The sequence below is a fragment of the Echinops telfairi genome, unplaced genomic scaffold (genome assembly GCF_000313985.2).
Source record: "Echinops telfairi isolate 266 unplaced genomic scaffold, ASM31398v2 ScPeMD7_7400;HRSCAF=8409, whole genome shotgun sequence".
Classification (NCBI taxonomy): Eukaryota; Metazoa; Chordata; class Mammalia; order Afrosoricida; family Tenrecidae; genus Echinops; species Echinops telfairi.
The window spans coordinates 11,053-32,997 of NW_022111300.1; the positions used below are offsets into that span (position 1 = coordinate 11,053).

The window sequence follows — 21,945 nt, forward strand, 5'->3', positions numbered from 1 at the left end:
GCCCCCGGGCGCGGCCCAGGCCGTGTACAGTATCTACCGCGAGCGTGCGGGCGTCGCCGCCGCCCAGGGCCACCGCAGCCCGACGCCCCGCAGCGCCCCCGGGAGCTGGGGTCGCCAGAGCACCGCCAGCTCCCTGGTGGGCTCCTCTTTGAGCGCCTTCGCGCTGCTGCCTTTGCCCGGGGACCGCGACGCGGCCGGGGCGAGCGCGAGCGACTGCGGGCCGAAGCAGTCCGGGGAGCGTGGCTCTCCGGAGCTCCCGCGGGACGAACTTGACCAGAGCCTGACCGACCTCGGGGCGCCCGGCGGGGCGGAGCAGCCCGAGAGCACGGGGGCGGGGCGCAGCTCCGGGTTGCCAGGCGGCCGCCTGCCCAGGACCGGCAGGTCCGCCGCCCCGCGGCGCCGCAGCACCAGCGGGCTCCCGGACGCCCGGGCGCCCCCTTCTCCGGAGCCTCCGCCCTCGCCCGGCGCTGCGGAACTGGACGCGAGCCCGTCGGCCAAATCCGCCTCCCCGTCGCCTCCCCTCCAGCTGCAGGACCTGCTCCTGGCCCGGCGGTCCTCCCAGAGCTCCCAGTCAGAAGAGCCTTCCAGCAGCAATAAGGGCTACACCCAGCTACGGGAGACTGGCACCTCCTCCGAGTCGGTGGTGGACGCCGGGGCCAGGGAGAGCCAAGAGGATGTGGGCACCGGCGCTCCGGGGGTGGAGCGGAGCGCCCCGGAGGAGCCCAGCGCCAAGCCGCCCACCACAGAGCCACCGCAGCCGCTCCACAGGCAGTTCACCAACAAGGAGAAACTCTTCCTGATTTCCGGGTCCCACGCCCCAGGAGCTGAAGATGGAGAATTGGAGAGCACTAACATTTAGGGAAAGAGTGAGGCCTGGGAGCAGAGACCCAGGGAAGAACGCTGAGGAAGCATCACTTGAATCTGGTGGTTGAAAGTCCCCCTTGTCCTTGGGGGCCTATCCGAGGAAACCATCCAATATTGACCCAAAGAGCTGCAGAATGTTGTCCTTGACTTGCGTTCACAAGACTTCTGTAGATAACTCCAAGCAATTTCAAAACAAAACAACACAGCAAACTAGTCTTTTATGTCCGATGGTGATTGTACGTTCCATGAAAACCAAATGTATTAAAAGGTCAGCAATCGAGATAAAATTATCTTAATTTTCTTAGGATCAAAAGAATATATTTTTGACAGTAACTTGTGCACTTTACTCCAACTTTTATTTTTGATCCTGAAAACCCTCCACCTCTGTACTCTGCTTCTGGCTTTGGGCTTAGCTACTTGGGAATGACAAGCTTTATTCCTCCTTCCCTTTGGGAGAGCAGAGAGGCTTGTCTCAGTCCTCTGAGAACTGGTCTTACTGAAGGAAGTCAAAGCCAAAAGCATGAGTATGTCTGGATGCATCTCTTGCCCGCTCCTCGCCCCTAACCCACTCCATTCTCACAAGGCCCAAAGACTTCTTTATTTTTTAAAAGGGGGATTTGCCTTTTGCTACTAGGGGTATTTTGTGGAGACTACAGGGGACCAGAATCTAGAAAGACTGTTATATTCCTACATTCACAATATCAAATACATGATGCTTTATTGAGTATTATCTTACCTGTATTGAAAAATAGCATTAATATTAAAAGTATTTTTAATAAAAAAGTTTCCAAAGAGTTAAAACGTCAAATTGCCTCATTTTGCCTTGAAATCATGCTTCTGAAGCACATTTAAAATGTAACAGTTCAGTTGGTAAACCTAAAATGGTTTTCCTGTGATATTGCCTCCATGTGCTCTGTTCCAGCATCACTCGAGCCATTTTTAATATTTTTTTCTGTTCACTTTATAACTGCAGTAGTGTAAGGAGCCCTGGTGATGGAGTGAGTCACAGGTTGGGCTGCCAACAGAAGGGTAGGTGTTCGACCCAGTTACTCCGCAGGAGAACTAGGAGGCTTTCTGCTCCCATAGAGATACACAGTGTCGAAACCCCACTGGGCAGTCCTATTCTGCCCTAGGGATTGTCATGAGTCAGGATCAACTGGATGACAGTGAACTTGGTTAGCTTTTGGTATTTACTACTTGGAATTTTCTCCTTCAAATAAAATGAAAACATTAGAAAAATAAAACATCTAGTTTACCTAAAAGTGTTCATTGACAGAGCCCTGGGCTTATCACCCCACCCTCTGTGTTGGCCATTTGATTTGAAGTTTATCCTTGTGAATCCATACACTCCATATGCTGGACGGCAGTGTTCAGATCGCTGAGGAGCTCAGAGATCCTTACAGTTGGTTTTAGGTTTAGGCATGCCTTTTCTCAAGGACTATATGTATACAGCTAGATGACAGTGCTGATGCCTTCTTCCTCCATGAGCAGGGGGCCCTTTTCTTAGGACAGTGGGGAGTCACTTTCTCTAGCTAATTGCAGCTGAGGTTCTCTGTGCAGGAGGTCGAAATGCGAATTTGAAGGGAAAGTCCTGGGAAATAGGTGGTGATGGTGGTCCCCTTAGGTAAAAGCAGCGAGCCTTGTAGAAAGGGTGCACATTCAGAACTGAGACTGAACCCCGCTCTTGGCCTTTGCTAACTGTGTAGCTTTGAATAAGCCACAAACTCTAGCTCTCGGTGATTGTGTCTGAAAAATAGAGCTACCGCATCATACAGACTTCATAGACTAATGTCAGAAATGAAGCTGAGCCGGAGCCACATGTCATCTGCATGTTGTAAAGGAAAGGGTCTTCCTTCCCTCAACTGAAGGCCAAGAAAGCCTAGGCTAAAATCTGGATGGAATATCCACTTATCTGCATAACCAGACAAATCACTTTTATCCCCTTAGGCCTCCGTTGGAGACTAATCTCTAGGATCCCTTCAGCCCGAAAAAGCCTTACTTCAGTCCGGGTGCATGCACATCCGGACACGACTTTCAAAAGAAAGAGCACACATTGCAAACTCTCATTTAGTGTAACATTTTGTCCTTAATAGGATCAAGTTTTCTTCTGCCCACTCCCACCCCGGGTGGGGGGGGGGGTCCTCTAAGAAGCCATGGTGGTCTCCTGAATATGTGTGGCCTTGCTAACCATGGGTGGGTCAGCATTTCAAACCCACCAGCTCTTCTGAGGGAGAAGCATGAGGCAATCTGCTCTTATAAAGATGTAATGTTTGGAAATCCCAAGAGGACAGTTCTACCCTGTTCGGTAGGGTGACTGTGAGTTGGAATTGACGCCGTGGTAGTGAATTCGGTTAGATTTGGGGGGTGGTTTGGTGTGGAAATCAACTAGGTGGCAGTGAGTGTCTCACATAAGTTGGAGGCAATTTGATGGCTGCAGGTTGGACATTCTAGTTGATCAAAAAGGTGAGTTTCTGGCCTCACAGAAACCACCAGCTTTCCTTATGCCACCAGGGCAAGTGTTAACTTACTGACCAGTTATCGTTCCTGTTATTATTATTACCACGTAATGTGGAGTTGGTTCCCACTCGGCAAGCCCATCTGAGTAAGTAGAACTTCATAAAGGGGTCTTCCCAGCTGTAAGCTCTTACAGGAGCCGATCGCCAGATCTTTCTCCCGTGAAGCCTCTGGGTGGATTGAGAACAACCAACTGTGCTGTCATCAGCCAAGCACATAACATTTACACCACCGCGGCCTAGGTAGTACCACATGTCATCAGTCCCAATTTCTTTACCACACCTTCCAAAAATTCAAATCCCCTAGGTTTCCACCCGTCAACACCCCTATTTCCGTGCACATTGGATAATTCATATGCAGAAGATGCTTCCTTCTTGGCTACTGAGTTAACTCGGCATCATAGCAAACACGCCTGTGGGTTTCTGAGGCTGCAAATGTTTACGGCAGTAGAAACCCCCAGGCATCTCCCACGGAGCAGCTAACGGGTCAAACCGCTGACCTGGCTGTGAGCAGCCCATGCAGAAGCCACTCTGCCACCAGGACACCTTTGCTGAAAATACCGATGAGCTATCAAAAACAAACAGAAAGAAAAGATGTTCTAAATTGCTACTTTTATCCATAGAAAATTTATATCGTTTAACAAATAATGAAACCATTCTCTACTCGATAAAGTGGAGAAGACAGAATATTGTTTATCCCTTAACACTTTAAAAATTCCCGGAAGTGTATTGCCCAGGATGCCTAATGGTGTCTTGGTTGAGTGCTGCTGGTAACCAAACTGTCAGCAGTGAGAAGCCACCGACTTCTCCGGAGAAAGAGAGGATCACTCTCCTTCGGTGCACAGTTACAGTCTTGGGAACCCTGTGGGCCAGGTAGTTCTACTCTGCTCTACAGGGTCAATATGAATCAGAATCAACATGATGGCCATAGGTTAGGTTCTATGGTTTTGTTAGTTGTAATGCCTCTTTATATTAATCAGCTTAAATAAAAACTTCCATTTCACATGGACCTCCACACACTTGAGATTATGTACCTGATCAAACAAATTAGCTCAGTATTAAATACTATCTATCTTAACCACTGAGCAATTTAACTGGATTTTTTTCCCCAAGAAGTTGAATTTTCCAAATTGAGAGGAACTAGGGCTTCTATCAGACCTCAGAGGATTGCAACCATGAGCCCAGTCACTCACCGCCTTCCCTCTCACAGGAGCAGATGGTCCATAGGCAATGGTAATGCTGACTTTCCACTGTCACGTTCTGTTCGCTATGATGTCGGTAGATATATACGATCCTAATTATCCCCTCAGGATCCCTTTGAGATAAGACGATGATTATCTCCATCTGACCGAGGAAGACACTAAGGTCAGGAGAATGGCATGCTTGCCCAGCGTTACACAGCCCATGCGTGGTGGAGCCGGCACTTACAGAGAATGTGGAGGATTGTCTGGGCTTGGTGGCAGATGTTGAGTAGAAATTGGCATGTCTGGAGATCATCAAAATACGTCCTACCCTCTTAGCATACTTGTCCTTTCCCAGAACCAGTTCTTAGAAATGTTCAAAGAAGTTGCGACGCTCAAGGAAAAGAGCTGGGGTCAACTTTTAAGTCTTCTCTGTGCTTAAGCAAGTGTGTTTTCCCAGTTTGCTTTGTTGTATTCCCCTGTGTGACTGACTGTGTGTGACTTTCACTATGTGAAGTGATCCGAGAGCTTGTTGGTGGGAGAAAGCGGAGACTGCACCTGCAAAGATTTCCAGCTGCGAGAACTCTAGAGATCAGTTCTCCTCTGCCCTTTAGGGTCCCTACGAGTCGGGATGGATGTGATAGCAATGCATTAGAGATCACGGGGTCCCTACCTCCTTATTTATAGCTGTGGTTGCTGAGACGTGGACAGATGAGGTAACTTGTTCAAAGGTATGCAGCCATAGTAGGACTCGAGCATTAATCGCAACAACTGGCATGAGTGGTTTTTGTTATTGGTTTTTATCCTGAATTTCTGTCATGTGGTCATGGAGTGATCATGGGCAATCTACTTAGACTTTACATCTCAACTTCTTTTGTCCTTATGATGGGAATACTAGGGTCCCACCTCATGGGACGGATCGAACAGTAAATGAATTTACGTGTAAGGGCTTAAGCAGGCTTGATGCATACAATGCTATAAAACATTTATTCATGTTATTTAAAACAAAATCGAGTGCTTAACAGATAGCATCACTTCCTACGGCTTTCTTTTTTTTATTAACCAAATTTTGGGGGTTAAACATCTAAACTGAACATATTCATAGTTCAGTGTGTGAGGTCCCTGATTGTTACTGTGCTCTTTGGAGGAGTTGCTTACCACTGTACCTGGGTTTCTACCTCTGCAAACTGGAGATAAAAATAATAAACATTATCTGACCCATAAAGTTAACCAGTTACGTAAAGACTGCATAAATTAACATGCCTAAAGAACTTAAAATAATTCCTGGCTTGCATAAACAGTAAATGTTAATGGCTACTATTAAGGCAAAATGCCGAGAAGTAGTCAGCTAAATTTACCACTCAATTGTTAGGGAAAAGGCTAAACATACTGTACTAAAACATTTTTATAATTTAGGTTTATCATAAAGCAATAGATCTTCAAAAACTAGGCCCCCAGCTGTTGGAAGGCTCTCTGATAGGAAAGAGATAAGCAGGCATAAGATGTGTGCACACATCCCTCCCCTCATGATGCTACAGAGCAAAGGAGGAGTACCCACACGGCCTTATGGGACCACCATTAGCCACCAGCAGCCTGCTCTTCCTTACGGAGTGAGCTGTCATCAGAGGAGGGCCACCCGGGAGAAGAATGTGATGAAGACCACTGTGAAGAGCAGCTGTCATCTGACTTATTTAACTTGTCTTAACCGACATAGTGTCCAGACTCGTGTTCTCCCTAGTCATGTCAGCTTCTTTTTACTTTAGAAATCAAGTGTTGAATTTGATTTGAACTTGAAAATATGTTTTAAAACTCCCTTCCCTAATGGGAAAGGAGTACAAGCTTAGCATTTGTATTTTGATCAGAGTAGTGGTTTTGTTGGGATATGAAAGAATATAGAAATACATTTTATAGTCAAGCAATTTATAAATAAGATATTCTGTGTTTAAAATTGGAGTTTAAGGGTTGCTATTTTGAGGATTCATGACAAATAGTATTAATAATTACAGGGTTTATTTGCATAGGACCAAGCTGCTTTATTATTATTATTATTTGGCTAAAAATCACTGAGTAAAAATTTAAACTATGGTTTTGAACGATTAGCTCTGGAAAGCATCCTAAGACTATTTTTTTTCTTTCTTTCTAGGGAAATGCATTTCTTTAACCGGATATGGAAACAATATGTCGTTTCTAAAACGCCACCACAAGTTGGGAAGTCCATCTGCACTAACATCTTTAGTCAAACAGCTACCTGCCACTCGTCAAAGACCTGATGCGCTACAATTTTATGTGTGCTATCTGCTTATCTATTCTAATGAGAAAGCATGGGGGATGTTGGGGCCACACGGGCTGGAGACTGAGCAGGAGTTAGAAGGGCCTGCCATCCTGGGAACTTAATATGCTCAGCTTTCACCCAGAGTTAGGGTTTCTCACTCTGCGACATGGCCCACGCTACAACATGACCCTCCAGGACAGAATTCACTACTGAGGTCACCTAATTTCTCTGCTGTGCTGTCACAGGTCTAAAGACTAAAGAAGTGCATGCAGATCGGTGGGGTAGCACAAGGCCTGTGCCCCTCAGTCACCTATGTTTCTGACCTGACATTGTGACAAAGTCCCACAAAGGTGACAAAGAGGGACAGGTGTAGGCATGGGGAAAAAAAGGTAAACCCGAGTCAGTAGGAAAACTTTTGTGTTCACAAATGAGCACCTGACCAATACTACTAGTCAACCATTTTGCACATGGACACGCGTCTCCAAATGAAAAATCACAATAACGCTTATTCCTTAGAAATTATTCTTTCAGCAATGCATGCCTAGAAAGTAGTTTGTCTATTTGTAGCCTCTAAGAAATTCAACATAATATTGACACAGCCCTACTTGACATTAGTAATTGCTAAATATCTAATAGTTTTTAACAATAGAAAATAAACCTAGGGGCAAATTTACAGAGAGGAGTCAGGATTAACGAGAGGCACACAACAGTGCTTTCAGAGGAGGGAAAGCTGAAACTCAGGTGAAGCCTAAGTGAAAGCAAGCTATTTTGTCTTGGATGTTTCACTTTGACCAATGTCATTTTAACTTGTGCCTCATTACTGTAGTTTGTAGGTGGCTGGGTGCCATAGACATCCCTTAAAGACAAGAATTTTACTCGTAGGAGTAAAGGGACATGGCTTAAGCTGCTGCCCTTTGGATCACAGGAAAAATTAGCTTCCACATCAGTTCAAGATATATTCCCAGGCCATCTCTCATGAGTCTGGGAAGCACTGTGCTAGGTGAAAGGGGTTTTAAAATGCATTAGCTGCAAACCATGGCACAAAACCTAGCAGTATTATTTTTTAAGACAAACACCATCAGTAGTCTCTAAACAGTGTGCGTGTTACTAAGGGCCCCAGAGTTGAGTCTGGGGAGATGAAGAAAGTGTCAGCTTGGAGCCAGGAATTGGGACAGGCGCCGGGTATCAGCATGAGCAAAACACAGCTGACAGACTTCTCTCTGATATCCTCACAGTAGCAGACAGGGTTAGGTGTTTATTCTTGTGGGAAATACATATAGGTGTGTATAAACACATATGAAGGGCTTTAAAAGTGAATGGAAAAGATAATATATTTTTTTCTATGAACTTTTTAAAGCCCCTTTGTATATACATATAAAGATAAATACTGGTCTGTGTGTATGTGTATGTATATATGTACACATATATACTTACACACATGCATATATATTCTTTCATAAGTAGTTGAAACATATTTGAAACTGATCAAGATGAGTCTGTCATTAAAGTACTGAAAATATATAAAGCTGTGATGGGCATCTAGGCACAGCTATTTGCATTGCCCCCAGCATGGCGAATGTGTTGATCCTTGCACCATGGCAGTGGGAGACTGCATAACCCAGGGCTACTGTATTAGACAGCAGGGCATTCATACAGACACGACAGAACTGAATTTATTTCTACTGATTTTTGCATAAATTTACAACATCATTTACATCAAAGCAAAATACTTTATCTTGGTTCTTCTTTTTAATTAAGAGATCATTTTATTAAGGGCTCTTACAACTCTTAAAACAATCCATACATCAAGTCTATCAAGCATATTTGTACATATGTTGCCATCATTCTTTTCTAGATGTTTACTTTCTATTGAGCCCTTGGTATCAGCTCCTTTTTCCCTCCCTCTCCCCCAATGCTAGCGACCCCTTGATAAATTATAAATTATTATTATTTTCATATCTGTCTCCCTTCCTCCATGGTTTCTGTTGTTCATCCACCTGGAGGGGTGCTGGTGGTGGCGCCTATGTGTCTATCATTGCGATCGGTCCCCTTTCCTCCCCTCCTCTGCCCACCTTCCCCCTACCCTTCTGGTATCGCTTCTCCCGTTCCTGTCCCTGGATTCTGCGTGTCGTGAGCATTTATGTCTTATCGGTGCCTGTGCACATGCTCTGGTCCAGCCCGAAATGAAAGGCAGGACTGCGGTTATGATAGCAGGGGGTGAGGAAACCTCAAGGAACCAGAGGAGTAGTGTGTGTTTCCTCAGTGCTTTACTCCTCTACTCATCCCTTCCCTCTGACCCTCTGTGAGGGGATGTCCCATTGGCTACAGATGGGCTTTGGGTCTCTGCTCCAGCCCCCTGGTTCTCTACAATAGGGTTTTGTTTGTTTGTTATCGATCTTCTGATGCCTGTTACTCGGTCGACGACAACTCATGATCACGCAGGCTGGTGTGCTGCTTTCATTTGGGCTTGTTGCTTCTCTGCTAGATGGCCGCTTGTTTAACTTCAAGCTTTTAAGATCCCAAATGCTATATCTTTTGATAGCCTTTTATTTTGGTTCTTTTTAAAAAAAATCATTTTATTGGGGGCTCATACAACACTTATCACAATCCATACATACATCAATTGTATAAAGCACATTTGTACATTCGTTACCCTCATCATTCTCAATACATTTGCTCTCCATGTAAGCCCCTGGCATCAGCTCCTCATTTTCCCCCTCCCTCGCCGCTCTCCCCTATCTCATGAACCCTTGATAATTTATAAATTATTGTTTTGTCATATCTTATACTGTCAGACGTCTTCCTTCACCCACTTTTATTGTCCGTCCCCTAGGGAGGAGGTTATATGTAGATCCTTGTAATTGGTTCCCCCTCTCTACCCCACCCTCCCTGCACCCTTCCAGCATCGCCACTCTCACCACGGGTCCTGAAGGGATCATTAGTTCTGGATTTCCTGTGTTTCCAGTTTCTATCTGTACCAGTGTACATCCTCTGGTCTAACCAGATTTGTAAGGTAGAGTTGGGATCATGATAGTGGGGGGGAAGCATTTAGGAACTAGAGGAAAGTTGTATGTTTCGTCATTGCTACAATGCACCCTGACTGGCTCATCTCCTCCCTGCGACCTTTCTGTAAGGGGATGTCCAGTTGCCTACAGATGGGCTTTTGGGCCCCACTCCGCACTCTCCCTCATTCACAACGATATGAGTTTTTGTCCTTTTATTTTGGGTCTTAACAAGCATCCCAATCCTAGAGATCTTCACTAAGTGTACACCGGTGTCCTAGTTACCCAGGGCTGATATGAAAGAAAAAAACCACACATGGATGACTTTGGCAAACACATTTCTCTTCTCACAGTGTAGAATGCTAGAAGTCAGAAATCTGAGTACCAATGCCAGGGAAAAGCCTTCTCTCCATAAGTCCTGAAGGAAAGCCCTTATTTCTTCCCTCTGCTTCCTGATACACAGAGGAGTCTGTGGCTCCCCATCTATCCTACCCATCTCTGCTCTGCTCACCTGCTTTTGTCTCTTTTATATCTCAAAAGAGATTGGCTCAAGATATACCCCACATTCAGCCCGCCTCATCAACATAACAAAGATAATGGGACTATAACTATAAACATAGAGGTTAGAATTTATAAAACATATTCTGGGGGTGCATAATTCAATTCATGACTCATTGGCCCCCCAAAATCCATGTCCTTGCCCCATGCAAAACCCACTCATTGTATTACAACAACATCTCAAAAGTGTTCAATCAAGCCTAAGTCTGAATTTTTATCTCAATCACATATGGATAAGAATTTAGATATGTTCTATCCTGGGGCAAAGTTCCGCTTTATTGGGGAATCTGTGAAATATAGAAGTGATCTATTTCAAAAGCACAATAGTAGAATAGGCACAAGGTAGACATTCTCAGGAACTATATGTGACCTCCTCCCTGGGGGACAGACAACTGAAAAGTGGGTGAAGGGAGACATCGGACAGGGCAAGATATGACAAAATACCAATTTATAAACAATCAAGGGCTCATGAGGGAGGGGGGAGCGGGGAGGGAGGGGGAAAATGAGGACCTAATGCCAGGGGTTTAAGTGGAGAGAAAATGTTTTGAGAATGATGTACAAATGCGCTTTACACAATTGATGTGTGTATGGATTGCGATAACAGTTGTATGAGCCCCTAATAAAATGTTTTTTAAAAAATCGGAAAAATGAAGGGATCAGGGGTACCAAGCAAGCCCCAAACCAAGCAGAACAAGTTACATTTACACCCCCCCCCCCCAAGGCTTGAAAAGAACTCTCTCTCCTCTAAGACCACCTAGGCAATGACTCTGTCCTCCAGACTCTGCGTGTTGGCCTTGCGGTCTATAGAGCAAAGGTCCCTTGACCCTGGCCTTCTGGGTTGGTAACTACTTCTTTGGTTTCAGGTGTCCCCTCTCTCCTAATTAATCTGAATTTTGATTCTCATCTCCTTGGTTCCGACAGTTTGACCCACCTGCTCTGCTTTTTAGTAGTGGCCGATTCTCTAGGCGCACCTAATACCATCCTGTTCTCCAACATCGAGGGGGTGAAGATCCAACTCTGAAATGTTGAGAGCGGAGAGAACATAATCCCCCCCTTGAAACCAAGAAGGGCCTGCTTCCTGTGCTCCCTGCAACACTCGGAAGACCAGCTCGCCTGGTCTGCAGCTGCTCCGGGGACAGCACTTGTCTTTTCTTGAAGGACAGCAGATGTTGCTCCTCTGACCTGCTCTCTGCCTGGAGAATTTGTTTTTTCTCCGTTCCCTTTATTCCTTGTAGTCCATGCTGATGTTTTTGTTGGTTGGTTTGGGCTGTAGCAGTTAGCTAGATCCATCGGTCACAGGCTTATTCTCTGTTATAACTATTGCATATCCTTGATGAAAATTCTGACATGTGCACTTAGTTTGTACAGCAGAATTTTCCAAATCTTTAGGTGCTTTTTCCATGGCCATGACGCTCACATTTTACTGTAAGTGGTTCTGAGAAACTCCACATCCCCTTACAAGCTTGCGTAGAAATCTCTTCAGCCAAATATTCATGTTCACCACGTGCAAGGTCTACTTACCGCTAAACATAATTTAAATAAGTTCTTTATAACTGAATATACACACAAATCTACCTCCTTCCATTGGATAATCACATGCTTACCCTATTCTGTTAAAGCCTCGCCAGAAGTCCATTGAACGTCCACATTTCTAGCAACATCCTCCCTTGAGTTGCTGAACGCCTTATGTATTTTCTGACTTAATCCACAGCCCTCCTCACTTCCGTCGCCTCTCATCAGAATTTCCTTTAACACCCATAATTCTGCCCACAGTCTCCTGAAGTCACTCAAGACTTGCTAATTAATAGGCATCTTACAACTCTTCTAGGCTCTACCCATCGCCCAGTTCCAAAACTGCTTCCACTTTTCAGATACCTGTTAGAGCAGCACCCACCCTTCTGGTATCAAATTCCATGTTGTTATCAAGTGCTTCTAGGAGAGAAAGGCCACACATGGTTGGCTTTCGAAACATTTATTTTCTCACAGACACGGAGACTAGCAGTCTGAATGGAGAGTGCTGACTGTAGGGAGTGGCCTCTTCTCTCTGTCGGCTCTGGAGGAACCTGGTCTGTTTCCCTTTAGTTCTTGCTTTCTGGTTCCTTAGACCTCCATGTGCCATAGCATCTATCTTACTCCATCTCTGCTCTGTTTGCTTGTTCGAATCCCTTTTCCATCTCAAACGTCACGACACAAGATACACCCTATACTAATTCTGCCTTATTAGTATATTTATAACTAAACAAACCTTTCCCAAATGGGATTATAACCACATACATATAGAAGTTAGGATTTACGAAACATATTTTTGGGAGACAGTTCAATCCTTAAGAAAAGTGAAAGGAAAGATTACTCGAGGCCCAGACATCCTGTTATAAACATACAGAAATCTTCTTTACAGCTTGGCAGCAAAAGATTACGGTCTTGGAGTTCTGAACAGTCAGTCATTCCCTGACAGTTCCTGAAAAAGTGTCAGCCCTCACGGTTCTGCTAACTAGAAATGCAGCCAAATGCTTTATGCGTAGGCCAAAACCAAATCAACTTTTTAATACAAATATTCTATTATATGTAAAAGGAAGTATCATTTACTTTGGTTGAATTTCCTGCATAAATCTTGTTTGTTTTAAAAAAATTTTTAGTGCATATGCACAGTTAAGGCAAAAGTATAAGATATAAAATGGTTTTGTTCTTTTTTTCTCTCCACTCAGGTGAACATTTTGCAAAAGTACTTCCCATTATAAATCAAATTCAATAGATAATATCTGGTAGGAACAGATACTGTCACTAGCAATTTCCTTATCAGAGCCACTGAAATGTTCCTAGAGATGTATTTATTGGTAAGAGATTTAAGATCGGGACACACTGATAAGTGCACTGGGTAATATGGAGTGCTCGTAGAATTCTTGACAGAGAGCAAGAAAATTCAAAAGATGAATTTGGTGACCTAAATGTTAATGCTTATGTAACCACACAGCTCGATGTATTTGGAGCACTAAATATGACTTCACTACTTGCACGCTTAATGGTACAATTTCTTCCATTTGTATTCCTAAATTCATCTCAGCTACATGCTTGAGAACATTTCCTGGTTTATTAGTCTTTCCTGGAATTGCTACTCTTGAAATAATTGAATGCATTTCTAATAATGACAATGATGATATTATTAATAATAACAGGCTTAAAGAAAACCCCAAAGTAATTTGCATACTTTACTAATAATACAGCTATGGTTTGTGCTCCAAGTTTTTATGTATCTGCCAATGTATCTCTACATAGTGCATTGAGTGGCATCTTGAAACGTGCTATGGGGAATCCAAATACCAAGCGCATGTTCACTTCGTCATCGTTCTTCAAATCGCATGAATGTTGGACACTAGAAATTTTCTTTTATTTACAGATTCTACCTTGATGAAGTCAGTGATAGAGGGGGGAATGATTTCTAAGACTTCTTTTATTATAGTTTGAATGAAAGGGAACTTAATTAATGCTCTAACTGGGGTGGTGGCGGCAGTCTTGATTAAGTCAATGCAATTAAATGTAACACTTAAAAATAAATTGAACAAATCATCTGGCTAGCCTGTATGACTCATCGTCAATGGAAGTACAAAATAATAGTGAAAGTTTAAAAATAAAGTGAGATGCAAAGGGGAAAAAAACCTATTTCAGGCATGATTAGAGTTACGAGTAAAAATAATCCAAGCTGATGTGTGGCAAATTTGAATACAATTTTAGACTTTATTTACTGATTGTGTAAATGTAACATTTCTGAAGTCGTTCATTAAACTGGATGGCACCCTGGTTGTGCTGTATGATTATTTAGCCATGCTCACATGGGCATTTGGAGGCAGACCTTTACCTTCTAGTTCTCCGACGCTGTGCCCATCACTAGGCCTGGGAGTGACGGGTGAATGCATAGCCTATGCCGTGTGCTGTAATGGATGAGATCCCAGAGAGAATCCAGAAAACTTCTTGGATCCTATTTGTGAATCCCCTCCATAGCGAGACAGGTCTATTCCGCTAACTTCTCTTACTCCACATCTTTCATTATACTTAATTCATGGAAGAAGAACAAGGATATAGTAATCGTTGTGTCTCAGGATGATTTTTTTTAATTTTGTAAGCAGCCTTTATTCTATTCAAGTAGAAGAAAGCAGAGATTGTTGCTAACAAGCTGGCTCACAGTAGCTCTTACAGTCCTGAACATTGTTACCATCAGGTCCTTAAACTCACATCACTGCCTGATACCGACTTCAGGCTGTTGGCCTACAATTGGAAATTTAGGAATCAGTCTGTTGAACGGAAATGATAACAGAAATATGAATGGAGAGAAACCAGGAATTGCGAGTCGCAGGAGATCTTAGGGATGAGATGAGTAGGGTAGAGCCTGCACTCCCGTGTGCAGCAATGAGCCCATTGAAACAGACCAAGGTCCCTGCAACATGCAGCTTTATTTTGAGGCTTATGAGCAAAAAGAAGCACTTTTGAGAATAAATCACATTGAATATTTAGACAATGTTCACTTGAAATAGGGTGCGCGGTGGCACTGTGAGATAGATTCTGTGCTGCTAATCGAAAGATTAGTGGTTCAAAGCTACCAGCAGCCCCTCAGGAGAAAGATGAGGCTGTCTGCTCTAATGAAGAGTAACAGTTTTAGAAACTCTATACAAGATGGCTATAAGTCTGAATGAGGAAGGACCTGAGCGTTTTAGAGCTCTGGACTTTGCCAAGTGGGCTGAATGAGACAAAACAAACAAACAAACAAAACAAAGGGGAAAAAAACCTTAAAGTAAACCAAGCAAATGTCAATTTTAAAGACATTGGAATTGATTGAAAACTGTGTAATTAAGCCAACAATAGGAATAATTAATTATAGAATTAAATTTCTTGCCTTGAATATACAGTGTGTTTTTTAAATCTCTAATTAGAAAACTCAGAGATGGTCAGAACAATTTTGAAGGAGCTGATTGTTTGTTTTGATGCCTGCCAGGGGTATTTTATGGGAAGATTTGCTATGGATTGTGTTCAAAGAATTCTTCTCAAAGTGTAACACCATAAACATTCATTTGTGGAGATGTTACACACTTGACATAAAAATGGATTTCCTACAGTTCAGTCTTCATAGAATTAATCAATGAATTCATCTTTGTTCACGTATCCAAAGCAATGCAGAATTTTTAGTATCACTCTATACAGTACTCTGCCCAGGGAAATGGATAAAATTCTGGCATTTTCACTTCCATTTTGGTTTGCCGTAGAGCACAATAAAGAGAGTAAGAAAGTGCCCAGTTAACATAAGCATGGTGGAAATTGTATTACTTTTAAAGGGAAAATCGGTGAATTTGGGTTAAAAGCAATCTGCCGTGTTTTATGCTTAGTGAATACCTACGTAAGTTTTTGTCAAATCTTCCCTTAACTAGAATTCTAGCACTCGAGTGGGTGAATTCAAACCCATTATATGTGGAAGAATAAGGATTTAAAATATATCAGCACCCCATTTTCAGGTTTTGTGTAAAATCAGATTCTCATACGTTTATCCCTAGATGACTCATGTATCTTCATTGTGCAGGTTTGAAATTTTTAGATTTCCCTGCATCTTGCTCCCCCTACTGCCTAGTAGCTGTATACCCTCCTTAAAGTAAAACCGACAGAGCTTCAACAGTCCATAGTTTGTTGTTATTGTTGTCATCAAATGAAGGCTCCCCTCTGCTCCCTAACAAAGTGCATGGTGAGCCTGAGAACTGACTTTTCTTTCTGTCACCATGCATAACCCAAGGTCCTCCTGCATTCTTACCGAGTGTTCTCTCTTAGTGGCCAGAAACAAACCCTGGCTGTGTGAGCGAACACCCACTGCGAGACTTGCTGCCCTTTCTTCCTGATTCAAATAAATAAGAGTGATGGTCCCAGCTTCCTTTCCCACCACTCTCCTTCCATTTACCCATTCCATTAGGCAAACATTTATCATCAATCTAGCTATCTAGCTGGACCTTTGACTTAACAGTGAACGTGCTGGGGTGGCAAGGAGGTGCTTCTTGACCTTGAAATACCCCAGGATGGTGGAAAGCACTGACACATGAACAGACCGTTTCAGCATAGCTCAAGCAGAGAGGCATTTTATATACACAGGGGTCATGGAGAACATGGTTTGTACAGTTCTGAGCTAGCCCTAAAAAGTTCTCACCTGCAAAAAGGCTAAGAATTATGTCTGCTTCAGGAAGCTTTTTAAAGGATAGGTGAAATAAAGGATTTCTGGAGGACATATTCTTCTCTCAACCACTTGCTACTCAGAAATTCTTTCATCTAGCGTGAGAGAGCATTTTGAATTAGCCAGGGGTCAATTACGAAGCAGAAACAATAGAACTGTGGGACAAGGGATTTAGTTTGGGAATTATACCTCTCATGCTGTAGAAATTCTGGAAAGAAGTGAAAGACCAGGAAGGAATTGGTCATACAAGACTAAGAGTTACCAACCCGAGAAGCCAAACCTACCCAGCTACTGACAAGGGACTCAAAAGGAACGACTATTCATGGGGAAACAGTGATACATGGTGTTTCTGGGTAGCGGCCTCCTCTGGGGGTCTGACACTGTGCATCTGATGACGGGCTGCGACTGCGATTGTTGTACATGGAGATCAGTCAGGCAGAAGAGCCCGCCTGGAGTGGAGGAGACCAACACAACCAGGATCCCGTGGCATCTCTGTGTCTGCTGTAATGTCATCGAACCCGATGACTTTCCAGAGTATTCACCAGGAATTTCCTACCACCTTTTGCAATTTGACCTTTTGGGCAATTCTCATTCAGCATCATGCAGGGAAGTATCTTCTGAGAACTATGAGGTTAGATCCAGCCAAACCAAGTTGACTGGGCTAAAAAGATGCAGCAGAGCCCATCTGTTGTCACCTTGCTATCCACATAGAAGCTCTTCACCATATCTATCTTGAATACAAATACAAACACAAACTTTTCCCTCACGTGTTACAGCTCCATCTCACGCAGCGAAACATATTTCAACACGTGATCATAGAAGACGCACGCTGATGGCATTCGTCATTGGATGATGACCACTCCTCTTCTAGATAAGTCACACCCAACCCTCTCATATTCCGGAGCAGATTGTGAGATGCAATAAAGTTAAGCACTATTAACGAATCTATGTGCAGACATGGGAGAGTCGTAGCATAAGAAAAACAAAAATAAGTTTTTATATTCTTTTGCTTTCAGCAAGCATATGGACTTGTGATTCCTTGCTTTGTGGGATGACCCAAATTATCACTCCTGAAAGTCTGTTCGAGAATCAGTTGTTCTTTCATTGGGCCATCATAACTTTCCATTGCAGTACATGGAAGTTCTAGCAAATATTGTCAGGATCTCCTTACTTCCGTTATAGTAACAATGTCTCTTCATATTCAGATTATAAGTGTCACTATTACACACAGTAACTCACTCATTGAATGTTTATCTTCATGAAGATTTCAAAGCGACCAAATGGCAATTTCAGCTTCAAGTATCCTGGACTGTCAGGGTGAACCAGCCCCTGACAAATATCATGGGTCCATAGGCGCAATTGTACGGTTATAATATATAAAGATTATAGTAAAGTCAAAGAGAATAAGAGAGATAGGAGAGAGTACAATAAAGAAGTCAGATACATTTCATAGTAGCATGCTCACCTCATCCCCTCTTGGTGGTCCACATGGAATGTGAAACAAGAGGAGGAGGTCTTATTGTTATATGGGGCTTTTATAGGTAGTCATTAGTCATGCATAGTCAGGAGTTTAGATATGTCACAAGGTGGGTGGTAATCACAGTAAAGTCCCTGAACTCACAGGTGAGGAAACCTAATACTTGCAGGGATGAGGGTGGATGGGTGCCTTGGAGGGAGGAGAGAATCAAAGAATGTCTGCTTCTACAGGAGACAGAATCAGCCCTGTGCTCACTCTAAGCCAGCATAGCTGTTAGGGGAGAATGTGTGGGAATGACATTTAAAGCAGGATCATGTACTTGGACTTTCTCTCTAATTTACCAAAGTGGTGTCTTTCCTACTGTGGTATATTAGCTTTCCAAATTCCCTGTTATAAGTTAGGGCATATCGACCTGGTCATATTTCCCTCAGTGTTAGTCTCCCACACTGGACCCAATACTAAATCTACTGGTGGAAGCATTTACCCTTCAGAAGTTAAGGCAAGCAGGACCCAAAGTTCCAGACGCCAGAAACAAGCCTTTGACTCCAAATTCATTAGGGTGCATAAGGGAGAGAGAGCACTCCTATTTATGGGGAAATGATTGAACACATGAATCACGCCTATGGGAGAAATATCAACATATGTTGGTGGCTGAGTCAGAGAATACACCAGTTCCAAAATACTGCTGGCCAGCTGGTGCCGTGACTTATTCTTCCAAAGGCCATTCCATTTCGTTGTTAGATGATTGAAACGGGCAAATTTTCTGAGCATAAGTCAATTGTCACATATATTTGTTATACAATTAGTCTTCTTGTCAGAAGCAAAACGGCACGAAATACCACGGGAGTTTAAAAAAAAGGTCCTTTGTACATCCATGGATGGTGGGTGGTTTTGGCGAAAGAATTGTAGTCAGAGAGCTGCAATCTGGATTCAAAGTACCTATTCCAGTGAGTCTATCGCACTGCCCATTTCAGGACAAAAATGTTCAATGTAATCAAACTGCCACCATAAGAGACTACTGTCCTGCTGCCATGCTCATTTTGCTCATGAGATGATTCGGAAACAGCAAAGGGAGACTGGGGACCTTTATGAAATGTATCATCTTGTCTACATGACTATTAAAATCTTCCTCTCCTGAGTGTTTTCCTTGGTGAGCATTTATAGGAACCCAAATATCTCTATACATCGTGCTCCTTCAAATGTACTTCTTCCCCAATTGAGATACAGTAGTTAGAGTTTATTGTGCCAACCTGGCCAATAAACACATGTGGGGTTAATTGAAGGGCAGAGGGATAAATGGCTCGGTGAGCCTCCCCTTTCTAGTTCTTGGTCTCTTGCTCTCTGATGGTTGGACCAGGGTGCAGCTGCCTTAGCTTGAAAGACTCACTTCCTGCAAGAGATCCCTGAGGAGAAGCCACATGGACCTACCCTGATGCAGCCCTGGGTCCTGGAGTAGCCGTGTGGAGAGCCCTGCCAGTGCTGAGATGCTTACACTCTCACTGATTCGGCTTTCCTCCTGCAGTCAGCGTCATGGTGTGTGTTTTGTGAGATGGAGGAGGACTTTGTGGATTGGCGTCGGGCATATGGGCTATTATTGGACTTATGGGCTTGGGCAGCACTGTGTTGGGATGTTTTCTTGATGTGAACTTACCCTTTATATAAAACTCTCTCTTATACTTATGAGTTTCTGTGGATTTGTGTCTCTAATGTACCCAGACTAACACACCGATTCTTTTGGTCAGCACTTCGCAGTGGTGTTCTTTCTAAGTTCTTGACGCCAGTCAAAGGGATGGAGGGTGTTCTGAATAAACATAGAGCCCTACCTCATAGCATTCTTTCCAGGAATAATGAAATTCTGTCCATAGAAGGATTTCTCTTTACCAACGTTTTTCTAGATCACCCCAAAGTCAGGCTCGATTGATGTTCCTGTTCATTTTTGAGTGGTAACAGCTTATTTTCAGAGCCATCTATAAGTCATATCCGAGTTTTTCCCTCTTCAGTTAACTTGTCACAGGAAGCATTACTAAAGTGGGATGGTGTTCTGGTTAGCTCAGCCAGCTGAAAGAAAATTGCATCTTATAATCTTTATTAATAGGTATGGAGAAAAAAGTGTTTGCCAAAGCATTTGCTATAGACCCAAAGTAAGGATTAGCTCTCACACTGAAATTCATCATATAGTGCCCACCATTAGAGCTATTGCTTCATTAGGCTTATAATTATCTCACTGTTTTTCAAATTCTGTCCAGCTTGTGCCCAGGCCAGTTGTGTAAGTTGAATGGGGATCTGGTATGAATCACTACCTTTCATCTCATAAATCCTTGATGGAGCCATTGATTTCCGCAATCCCTCCAGCAGGGGAGGATCACCCAATAAGCAAGGGAAGCACAGGCATACTGTGCTTGTTTACTAATCTGCAGTGAATAATTTCACATGGTTTCACCATATCAATGATGTGGCGGTAACATAAGAAATCCTACAAAGTCATACATTCAATTTGTGCTGTCATTCAGCCACATGCAAAATTGGACTTTGGGTTTTTACAAATCCTGATCCTGCAGTTGAAGAAGAGAATAGTTTCTTTAACAGCACTCATACCTGTTATCACTATACCCCTTACTTCCACTAAAGTGTTTTGTGGCAGCTGCTACTTGGCACTCAAAGCCTTTTCTATTAGAAGTAATTAATCACAGATGATTGCAAGTGGTCATTTGAATAAGCCAGTTAGCCCCTGGGTTACAAACATTCAACTATGGACCACTGTGATTGCCCTCTTAATGTGATGTAACATAATATTACAATCATTTCTTCAGAATGATTGGATTGATCCCTAGTCACAACAAATTCCTGATCACAATCACCTTCATTTGATGCATGTACAACTTTCAAACCATTGAAAAGGCTTTTCTTGTGCAAAAGTAAAGGTAGATTAGAAACACAGGGACCTGTTCTGACTTACCAACAAATTCGACCCAAATACGCTCTTAGGAACAGATCCCATTCTTACCCTTGGATGGCCTGTTAACTATTTTTGATTGAATTCTGGGGACTACCAGGGCCTCCTGAAACTAGTTAATCAATACTTTTAAAGCTAGTCAAATCCGAGAACCCATTCAAGATCCCCACCCTTTAGGCCTACCACCCCCATCCCCTACCCCCCACCCCGCACCACTTACTCATCACCAGGAATCATCAGTCAGGGTTCAATTTGAGAAGGGGAGCTACTGTGATTCATAGACTAAGCAGTTTTTGTAGGAATTAAATTGCATACAATGGTGGGAGGAGCTGAGGGAAGTGGAGTCTCTGGAAGTAAGGTGGAGGAGAGTCAGAAAAGTCTCCAACCAGTCAGTCTGAGAAACCCAATGTCTGCTGCGAAACGGGGACTGAGACGGGAGAGCGCCTTGGACCTCTGTGAAGCACTGTGTCTGCGGTGGTCGCTCCTGCATCTCCAGGTCTACCACCCCCCACCCCGGCCACAGTTGGACCCTCGGTGAACAGTTGAGAAGACAAGCTGTGTGTGGAGTGGAGACAATCAGGGACAGGCAACCCTCTTAGCACCTCTGCATTTGTCTGAAACCGTACTGTCAGTGTCCTCCCAAGGTGATAATGGAAGTTATACTGCGACCTTCTGAAAATTGGTCTTCTGGCCTTTTGATAGCTGGGAGCCAAGACGAAAAGAGATCCTGAAAGGAGAGGTCGAGTTTTACAAAGGACGCACGGTGTGAATTGTATCCCTTACTACAAACGAACTGAAAACTTAACTCTTAGAACTTGGACCAAGTTGTTAGTTTCTTTGTATGTTAAGGCATGTTTAGTTTTGTCGCCCTTTCCTATAACAATTACAAATTGGAGAGAAAGTTCAAGTTTTTTGAGAACCACCTT

General features: G+C 43.4%; 1 protein-coding gene across 1 annotated transcript in view; it reads left to right on the forward strand.

The window, feature by feature from the left end:
* TMEM200C (transmembrane protein 200C) overlaps positions 1-1,658 on the forward strand; it is a 5,295-nt gene extending 3,637 nt beyond the window's left edge. The window contains exon 3 of the mRNA XM_004703055.2: positions 20-1,658. Coding sequence (XP_004703112.1) covers positions 20-859 — 840 coding nt within the window. The 3' untranslated portion in view covers positions 860-1,658. The remainder of the gene's footprint in view (positions 1-19) is intronic.
* Positions 1,659-21,945: the final 20,287 nt, after the last annotated feature.